The following is a 10,785-nucleotide window of genomic DNA, read 5'->3' on the forward strand; positions in this document are numbered from 1 at the left end:
TGATTAATTGTTGAGTATATCGACTGTGTACTGTACTGACACAATAAAAAGTAGTTAAAAATAAGAGAGAGAGAGAGAGTACTTGTAAATAATGTGTTTTTTAGTATTTCATTTATCGTCTTTTTCATCTACATTTGTCTGTATTTTATATGGCCATTTGTATGCAAGCCTGTACAGTATATCCCTCTGGGCAAAAACTGGTTGAATCAACATTGTTTCCATGTCATTTCAACAACAAAAAAGTACATGTGAGGACGTTGAATCAACGTTGAAAACTGACTGGATTTGGGAACTTTTAACCTAAATCCACTGACAGGGTGACAAATCTTCGTTGATTTCACGTGGAATTCAGGTTAGTCGATAACTTAACCGAACGTCAATCAAAACTAGACGTTGAACTGATGTCTGTGCCCAGTGGGTCTGATTCTACTACCTTAAAGATGGCGGCTCATATTTCATCTGACCACGTAGGTCAAACAGTTGAGTAATATGACTCTGAGGTTATGCCATTTCCTGTCTCATCACCAGGAACACATTTCACATTTTCTTCACAGCAGTCAACACTTACATTTTTTCAGCAGCCAGTACTCTCCACGGTGGTCAACACTGCACAGGAAGCAGAACAGTGACTCAGTAAAAGACACACATAACCACACACTCACACAACCACACACTCACAAACCACACACTCACACACAAATATTGTTTATTGGATATTAAATACAGGGGCTAAACTTTGGTTTTAGAAGTGGGGGTGACATATATATATATATATTTCCAGTTGGATAAACACTCCAAACAGCCTACCTGATCACATGGAGGCGTCCACATGGTCCTAAAGCACACCGTTGCCTCGTTTTGTATAAAACTGGGGGGCGGGGGTGGTGGATGTGGTGCCCCTGATTAAATAGTTATAACTAACCCAGGAAACCTGAACCAAAATTGTCCAATTGACACAAACTTCACAAACACTCTCTACATACTTGAGTTTCTCCAGTCTCCAGTGTGGATCCTCCAGTCCAGCAGAGAGCTGCTTCACTCCTGAGTCTCCTGGGATATTGTAGCTCAGGTCCAGCTCTCTCAGGTAGGAGGGGTTGGACCTCAGAGCTGAGGCCAGAGAAGCACAGCCTTTCTTTGTGATCAGACAGCATGACAACCTGCAGAGTTTATCACATATTTACACCCTCTAGTGGTGAAAAGGGAACCTATTTACACCCTCTAGTGGTGAAAAGGGAACATATTTACACCCTCTAGTGGTGAAAAGGGAACATATTTACACCCTCTAGTGGTGAAAAGGGAACATATTTACACCCTCTAGTGGTGAAAAGGTAACATATTTACACCCTCTAGTGGTGAAAAGGTTACATATTTACACCCTCTAGTGGTGAAAAGGGAACATATTTACACCCTCTAGTGGTGAAAAGGGAACCTATTTACACCCTCTAGTGGTGAAAAGGGAACATATTTACACCCTCTAGTGGTGAAAAGGGAACATATTTACACCCTCTAGTGGTGAAAAGGGAACATATTTACACCCTCTAGTGGTGAAAAGGGAACATATTTACACCCTCTAGTGGTGAAAAGGGAACATATTTACACCCTCTAGTGGTGAAAAGGGAACATATTTACACCCTCTAGTGGTGAAAAGGGAACATATTTACACCCTCTAGTGGTGAAAAGGGAACCTATTTACACCCTCTAGTGGTGAAAAGGTTACATATTTACACCCTCTAGTGGTGAAAAGGGAACATATTTACACCCTCTAGTGGTGAAAAGGTTACATATTTACACCCTCTAGTGGTGAAAAGGGAACATATTTACACCCTCTAGTGGTGAAAAGGTTACATATTTACACCCTCTAGTGGTGAAAAGGGAACATATTTACACCCTCTAGTGGTGAAAAGGGAACCTATTTACACCCTCTAGTGGTGAAAAGGGGAAATGGCAGGTGTGTGTCTTCTCAAACTCAACAAACATTCGCATTAAAAAAATGACCCGATTAAAATAATATTACAATCACATAATTATATAACTAAAAACATTTGACTTCAAGAAATAAAGCATCTTGAAAATAAAAATAAATAATATCAATAGATTGTGTAAGTCTTCCTCTTCCAAACATGAATCTGCAGTTCGGTAACTATGACATTTAAAATTCAGCTGATTACTCTGATATTATTTATTTAACTAGGCAAGTCAGTTAAGAACAAATTCGTATTTACAATGACAGCCTACTAATTGTTCTCTGTAAATACCTATAGAACTATCCCCTTTAGTGAACTAATACAGACTACTGACCTCAGTGTCTCCAGTTTACAGTGTGGATTCTCCAGTCCAGCAGAGAGCAGCTTCACTCCTGAATCCTGCAGGTTGTTGTCACTCAGGTCCAGCTCTCTCAGGTTTGAGGAGGTTGAGTTGAAAGCTGAGGCCAAGGCTTCACAGCATTTCTCAGTGAGGTTACACCCATTAAGCCTTTGAAAAGTAAAGCGCAATGGAAATTAATTTAGACAACTGTGTGTACTGTGTACAGTACATGTAGCAGAGTATTTGAGGATCAACCATAAATAAGTTATATGCTAATGTATATTCTAACTGACACGCCTACTCATTCAAGGGGTTTTCTTTGTTTAAAGCTAATTTGTGGAATTTTTTTCCTTCTTAATGCGTTTGAGCCAATCAGTTGTGTTGTGACAAGGTAGGGGTGGTATACAGGAGATCGCCCTATTGAGGTAGGGGTGGTATACAGGAGATAGCCCTATTAAGGTAGGGGTGGTATACAGGAGATAGCCCTATTAAGGTAGGGGTGGTATACAGGAGATAGCCCTATTAAGGTAGGGGTGGTATACAGGAGATAGCCCTATTAAGGTAGGGGTGGTATACAGGAGATCGCCCTATTAAGGTAGAGGTGGTATACAGGAGATCGCCCTATTAAGGTAGGGGTGGTATACAGGAGATAGCCCTATTAAGGTAGGGGTGGTATACAGGAGATAGCCCTATTAAGGTAGGGGTGGTATACAGGAGATAGCCCTATTAAGGTAGGGGTGGTATACAGGAGATAGCCCTATTAAGGTAGGGGTGGTATACAGGAGATAGCCCTATTAAGGTAGGGGTGGTATACAGGAGATAGCCCTATTAAGGTAGGGGTGGTATACAGGAGATCGCCCTATTAAGGTAGGGGTGGTATACAGGAGATAGCCCTATTAAGGTAGGGGTGGTATACAGGAGATATCCCTATTAAGGTAGGGGTGGTATACAGGAGATCGCCCTATTAAGGTAGGGGTGGTATACAGGAGATAGCCCTATTAAGGTAGGGGTGGTATACAGGAGATAGCCCTATTGAGGTAGGGGTGGTATACAGGAGATAGCCCTATTAAGGTAGGGGTGGTATACAGGAGATAGCCCTATTAAGGTAGGGGTGGTATACAGGAGATAGCCCTATTAAGGTAGGGGTGGTATACAGGAGATAGCCCTATTAAGGTAGGGGTGGTATACAGGAGATAGCCCTATTAAGGTAGGGGTGGTATACAGGAGATCGCCCTATAAAGGTAGGGGTGGTATACAGGAGATCACCCTATTAAGGTAGGGGTGGTATACAGGAGATCACCCTATTAAGGTAGGGGTGGTATACAGGAGATAGCCCTATTAAGGTAGGGGTGGTATACAGGAGATAGCCCGATGTGGTAAAAGACCAAGTCCATATTATGGCATATTTATAGCTCAAATAAGCAAAGACAAACGACAGACCATCATTACTTTAAGACATGGAGGTCAGTCAATAACAATGTCAAGAACTTTTAAAGTTTCTTCAAGTGCAGTCGCAAAAACCATCAAGCGCTATGATGAAACTGGCTCTCATGAGGACCGCCACAGGAAAGGAAGACCCAGAGTTACCTCTGCTGCAGAGGATAAGTTCATTAGAGTTACCAGCACCTCCGATTGCAGCCCAACTCAATGCTTCACAGAGTTCAATTAACAGACACATCTCAACATCAACTGCTCAGAGGAGACTGAGTGAATCAGCCCTGAAGAAACCACTACTAAAGGACACCAATAATAAGAAGAGACTTGCTTGGGCCAAGAAAGACGAGCAATGGACATTAGACCAGTGGAAATCTGTCTTTTGGTCTGATGAGTACAATTTAGAGATTTTTTTCCAACTAACGTGTCTTTATGAGACGCAGAGTAGGTGAACGGATGATCTCCGCATGTAGTTCCCACCGTGAAGAATGGAGGAGGAGGTGTGATGGTATTTTGCTGGTGACACTGTCAGTGATTTATTTAGGATTCAAGGCACACTTAACCAGCATGGCTAACACAGCATTCTGCAGCGAAACGCCATCCCATCTGGTTTGCACATAGCGGGACTATCATTTGTTTCTCAACAGGACAATGAACCAAAACACACCTCCAGGCTGTGTAAGGCCTATTTGACCAAGGAGAGTGATGAAGTTGCCCATCAGATGACCTGGCCTCCACAATCACCTGACCTCAACTCAATTGAGATGGTTTGGGATGAGATGGACCGCGGAGTGAAGGAAAGCAGCCAAACAGTGCTCAGCATATGTGGGAACTCCTTCAAGACAGTTGGAAAATCATTCCTTATGAAGCTGGTTGAGAGAATGCCAAGAGTGTGCAAAGCTGTCATCAAGGCAAAGGGTGGCTACTTTGAAAAATATAAAATATATTTTGATTTGTTTAACACTTTTTTGGTTACTACATGATTCCCATGTGTGTTATTTCATAGTTTTTATGTCTTTATTATTCTACAATGTAGAAAAAAATATTTTTTTAAATAAAGAAAAACACTTTAATGAGTAGGTGTGTCCAAACTATTGACCCGTACTGTCTATATACTTTTTTTACGTGTATTTACAGAACAGTTCTGGAGGCTTTGACCACTGGCAGCAGCCTCAGAAGACCTTCCTCTGATCTGGAGTATTTCTTCAGGTCAAACACATCCAGCTCCTCTTCTGAAGTCAGCAACACAAATACCAGAGCTGACCACTGTGCAGGTGATAGTTTGGTTTTGGACAGATTTCCTGAATGCAGGTATCTTTGGATCTCCTCCACTAGAGAATGGTCATTCAGTTCATTCAGACAGTGGAACAGATTGATGCACCTCTCTGAAGATGGAGTGTTCCTGATCTTCTTCTTGATGTACTTGACTGTTTTCTCATGGCCCCGTGAGCTGCTTCTGGTGCTTCTTGTCTGTGTCAGTAGGCCGTGTAAGTGAGTCTGATTGGACTCCAGTGAGAGGCCCAGAAGGAAGCGGAGGAACAGGTCCAGGTGTCCATTCTCACTCTGTAAGGCTTTATCCACTGCAATCGTGTGGAAGGTGATGGCAGGATTCAACTTCACTAGACATTTTCTGATGAAGGATCGGTCTTTGGTCATCAGGTTGACATTGCTGTTGTTGAAGGAGAGGAAAACATATAACGCAGCCAGAAACTCCTGAACGCTCAGATGCACAAAGCAGTACACCTTGTTCTGGAACGGCCCATAGTCCTGTCTAAAGATCTGTGTACACACTCCTGAGTTCACTGAGGCTTCAGTGACATCAATGCCATACTTTTTCAGGTCTGCCTCATAGAAAATTAGGTTGCCATTTTCCAGCTGGTTAAAAGCAAGTTTCCCCAGTGCCATGAAGCTCTCTTTATCCCTGCGTGGATCTCGCTCACCTTTCTTGTGATATTTATCATTCATCTGTTTGGTCTGAAATATCAGTAACCCAATAAATAATTGAGTCAGAGTCTTGGGCATCTCTTCATTCTTATCTGTACTCAACACATGCTCCAGAACTGCAGCTAAGATCCAACAGAAGACTGGAATGTGGCACATGATGTGGAGGCTCCTTGATGTCTTTACGTGTGAGATGATTCTGTTGGCCAGGTCCTCATCACTGAATGTCTTCCTGAAATACTCCTCCTTCTGTGGGTCATTGAACCCTCGTACCTCTGTCACCTGGTCAACACACCCAGGAGGGATGTGATTGGTTGCTGCAGGTCTAGAGGTTATCCAGAGGAGAGCAGGTAGAAGCAGATTTCCCTTGATGAGATTTGTCAGCAGCACGTCCACTGAGGTTGGCTCTGTGACATTACACCAGCTCTTACCGGTCTCGTAGTCGAGGGTCAGTCGGCACTCATCCAGACCATCAAGGACAAATATAACTTTGTACTTGCTTTCATTGCAGTTTCCTGGTTTTTGCAATTTTGTTAAAATGTGATTCAAAAAGTCCCTCTCAATCACTCTAGTCTCTAAGACACATTTATGTAGAAGTTCTACAAAACTGTACTTTTCCCCCCTCACCAAATTCAGCTCCCGAAAAGGGAGTGAAATTACGAATTGGACATCCTGATTGGCTTTCCCTTCAGCCCAATCCAGAATGAACTTCTGCACACAAACTGTTTTTCCAATGCCAGCGACTCCCTTTGTCAGCACAGTTCTGATAGGTTTGTCTTGTCCAGAGGATTGTTTGAAGATGTCATTGCAGAGGATTTGAGCCTCTGGTCTTGCTGGATTCTTGGACATGATCTCGATCTGTCTCACCTCATGTTCCTGATTGACCTCTCCACTTCCACCCTCTGTGATGTAGAGCTCTGTGTAGATCTCATTGAGAAGTCGTTTATGGCCCTGCTTTGGTACCCCGTTGAAAACATGCTGAAACTTCTTTTTTACTTCCAGTTTATATTCATGTTGGAACTTCTCACCATCTTCATCTGAAGGACCTGACGATGGAAAATGGTTATAGAATAGTTAGCAAGCATGTGTTGTTCTCTAGACGCTCAACAGTACACAATAAACAAATATACACATTTTTTATTTTACAATATATCTGGTTATTGGAGAAAAAAAAATCTAAGCTAATGAAATGAATGCACATTTCAAAGAAAAATTATCATTTTACAAGTTAACCAATAACAAACATACAAATACTGTATAACTTATTTAAGAAAATATATAGAATTTCAATTTCAACAATACAGTAGAATATACACTGCTCAAAAAATAAAGGGAACACTTAAACAACACAATGTAACTCCAAGTCAATCACACTTCTGTGAAATCAAACTGTCCACTTAGGAAGCAACACTGATTGACAATATATTTCACATGGTGTTGTGCAAATGGAATAGACAACAGGTGGAAATTATAGGCAATTAGCAAGACACCCCCAATAAAGGAGTGGTTCTGCAGGTGGTGACCACAGACCACTTCTCAGTTCCTATGCTTCCTGGCTGATGTTTTGGTCACTTTTGAATGCTGACGGTGCTTTCACTCTAGTGGTAGCATGAGACGGATTCTACAACCCACACAAATGGCTCAGGTAGTGCAGCTCATCCAGGATGGCACATCAATGCGAGCTGTGGCAAGAAGGTTTGCTGTGTCTGTCAGTGTAGTGTCCAGAGCATGGAGGCGCTACCAGGAGACAGGCCAGTACATCAGGAGACGTGGAGGAGGCCGTAGGAGGGCAACAACCCAGCAGCAGGACCGCTACCTCCGCCTTTGTGCAAATTGGAGCAGGAGGAGCACTGCCAGAGCCCTGCAAAATGACCTCCAGCAGGCCACAAATGTGCATGTGTCTGCTCAAACGACTCCATGAGGGTGGTGTGAGGGCCCGACGTCCACAGGGTGGGGGTTGTGCTTACAGCCCAACACCGTGCGTCCTGCGTCCTGTTTGGCATTTGCCAGAGAACACCAAGATTGGCAAATTCGCCACTGGCGCCCTGTGCTCTTCACAGATGAAAGAAGGTTCACACTGAGGACATGTGACAGACGTGACAGAGTCTGGAGACGCCGTGGAGAACGTTCTGCTGCCTGCAACATCCTCCAGCATGACCGGTTTGGCGGTGGGTCAGTCATGGTGTGGGGTGGCATTTCTTTGGGGGGCCGCACAGCCCTCCATGTGCTCGCCAGAGGTAGCTTGACTGCCATTAGGTACCGAGATGAGATCCTCAGACCCCTTGTGAGACCATATGCTGGTGCGGTTGGCCCTGGGTTCCTCCTAATGCAAGACAATGCTAGACCTCATGTGGCTGGAGTGTGTCAGCAGTTCCTGCAAGAGGAAGGCATTGATGCTATGGACTGGCCCGCCCGTTCCCCAGACTTGAATCCAATTGAGCACATCTGGGACATCATGTCTCGCTCCATCCACCAACGCCACATTGCACCACAGACTGTCCAGGAGTTGGCGGATGCTTTAGTCCAGGTCTGGGAGGAGATCCCTCAGGAGACCATCCGCCACCTCATCAGGAGCATGCCCAGGCGTTGTAGGGAGGGGAGGTCATACAGGCACATGGAGGCCACACACACTACTGAGCTTGTTTTAAGGACATTACATCAAAGTTGGATCAGCCTGTAGTGTGGTTTTCCACTTTAATTTTGAGTGTGACTCCAAATCCAGACCTCCATGGGTTGATAAATTTGATTTCCATTGATAATTTTGTGTGATTTTGTTGTCAGCAACATTCAACTATGTAAAGAAAAAAGTATTTAATAAGAATATTTCATTCATTCAGATCTAGGATGTGTTATTTTACTGTTCCCTTTATTTTTTTGAGCAGTGTATTTATATTTGCTCAAAACCTTATAGACACAAGAATTCTGAATTACCTATTGGACAGTCTCTGTTTAGCTTCTCAGCGAGATCGTTGCGGCTAATCTTCTTCAGGATTATCAGTGTGATCTGCACAGCCACATTCCCCCTGTATTTCTGCACCATCTGATCCACTATGTCCAGTCTGTTAGATGTCTCCAGCTGGCCCTTTGGAATGGGAAGGAAGCCATCCAGCTGGTTTTCTGTAGTTAGATGCCACTTAAATCTCTTCAGCTCGTCAGAGCCGAGATCCTCCAGAACGGCCAGGAGACGCTCTTTCACAGATATGGCCATTGTAGGTCAGTGGAGCCTGTTAAACAGCAGATGGGGCCATTATAGAGACTGTTAAACAGCAGATGGGGCCATTATAGAGACTGTTAAACAGCAGATGGGGCCATTATAGGTCAGTGGAGACTGTTAAACAGCAGATGGGGCCATTATAGAGACTGTTAAACAGCAGATGGGGCCATTGTAGGTAAGTGGAGACTGTTAAACAGATGAGGCCATTGTAGGTCAGTGGAGACTGTTAAACAGATGGGGCCATTGTAGGTCAGTGGAGACTGTTAAACAGCAGATGGGGCCACTATATAGACTGTTAAACAGCAGATGGGGTCATTATATAGACTGTTAAACAGCAGATGGGGCCAATATAGGTCAGTGGAGACTGTTAAACAGCAGATGGGGCCATTATATAGACTGTTAAACAGCAGATGGGGCCATTGTAGGTCAGTGGAGACTGTTAAACAGCAGATGGGGCCATTATATAGACTGTTAAACAGCAGATGGGGCCATTATATAGACTGTTAAACAGCAGATGGGGCCATTGTAGGTCAGTGGAGACTGTTAAACAGCAGATGGGGCCATTATAGAGACTGTTAAACAGCAGATGGGGCCATTATAGAGACTGTTAAACAGCAGATGGGGCCATTATAGAGACTGTTAAACAGCAGATGAGGCCATTATAGAGACTGTTAAACAGATGGGGCCATTGTAGGTCAGTGGAGACTGTTAAACAGCAGTTGAGGCCATTATAGAGACTGTTAAACAGATGGGGCCATTATAGAGACTGTTAAACAGCAGATGGGGCCATTATAGAGACTGTTAAACAGCAGATGGGGCCATTATAGAGACTGTTAAACAGCAGATGAGGCCATTATAGAGACTGTTAAACAGCAGATGAGGCCATTATAGAGACTGTTAAACAGATGGGGCCATTATATAGACTGTTAAACAGCAGATGGGGCCATTGTAGGTCAGTGGAGACTGTTAAACAGCAGATGGGGCCATTATATAGACTGTTAAACAGCAGATGGGGCCATTGTAGGTCAGTGGAGACTGTTAAACAGCAGATGGGGCCATTATATAGACTGTTAAACAGCAGATGGGGCCATTATATAGACTGTTAAACAGCAGATGGGGCCATTATAGAGACTGTTAAACAGCAGATGGGGCCATTATAGAGACTGTTAAACAGCAGATGGGGCCATTGTAGGTCAGTGGAGACTGTTAAACAGCAGACGGGGCCATTATATGGACTGTTAAACAGCAGATGGGGCCATTGTAGGTCAGTGGAGACTGTTAAACGGCAGACGGGGCCATTATATAGACTGTTAAACAGCAGATGGGGCCATTGTAGGTCAGTGGAGACTGTAAAACAACAAAGCATGTAGCGTCATAATCTACAAGCCCCGACATCTGCACTATTGTGAGAAATACATGTACATCATGATTTGCTATTACTTACATTACTACCATTTTCCACATAATATTTAATAAAATATTTAGATGCCATTGGTGCTCAACCCCAGTAGAAAATAGGCGCTTAGGACAACAGTTAAAGCTCTGGCGCCCTCTGGTGGCATTTTCTAAGCAACACATATATTGTAAACTACCTTCATTAGATACATTTTGATTTCAAAACTAGAAGTCCTTATAAACACATAAGAACCCGTGGGATTCTGGTACAACAACGTAACTAAGACAGAGCAACAGGAGTCAAAGAAAAGACATACAAAATATGTCCGTTTTTTTTGAATTTTTGGTTTTGGTTCCCGAATTGTCCCCATGCTGGGGAATAAGAGATTTGCAAATAAAATAAATAGAACATTTTAAAAAATCATAATAAATTGTCATATCTTTTATCCAATGGTGGCGCTCTAAACATGCACAATTTCCAATAGAACAAAGCCATT

At 43.3% G+C, this 10,785-nt stretch overlaps 1 protein-coding gene across 1 annotated transcript in view; it reads right to left on the reverse strand.

Moving 5' to 3' along the window:
- The window catches only part of LOC118937808 (NACHT, LRR and PYD domains-containing protein 3-like), a 9,762-nt gene extending 859 nt beyond the window's left edge, over positions 1-8,903 (reverse strand). Inside the window, exons 1-5 of the mRNA XM_036939405.1 lie at positions 8,611-8,903; positions 4,874-6,725; positions 2,299-2,472; positions 984-1,157; positions 569-606 (exon numbers count right to left, since the gene is read on the reverse strand). Coding sequence (XP_036795300.1) covers positions 569-606; positions 984-1,157; positions 2,299-2,472; positions 4,874-6,725; positions 8,611-8,887 — 2,515 coding nt within the window. The 5' untranslated portion in view covers positions 8,888-8,903. The remainder of the gene's footprint in view (positions 1-568; positions 607-983; positions 1,158-2,298; positions 2,473-4,873; positions 6,726-8,610) is intronic.
- Positions 8,904-10,785: the final 1,882 nt, after the last annotated feature.

The sequence above is a fragment of the Oncorhynchus mykiss genome, chromosome 12 (genome assembly GCF_013265735.2).
Source record: "Oncorhynchus mykiss isolate Arlee chromosome 12, USDA_OmykA_1.1, whole genome shotgun sequence".
In the NCBI taxonomy this organism is placed as follows: domain Eukaryota; kingdom Metazoa; phylum Chordata; class Actinopteri; order Salmoniformes; family Salmonidae; genus Oncorhynchus; species Oncorhynchus mykiss.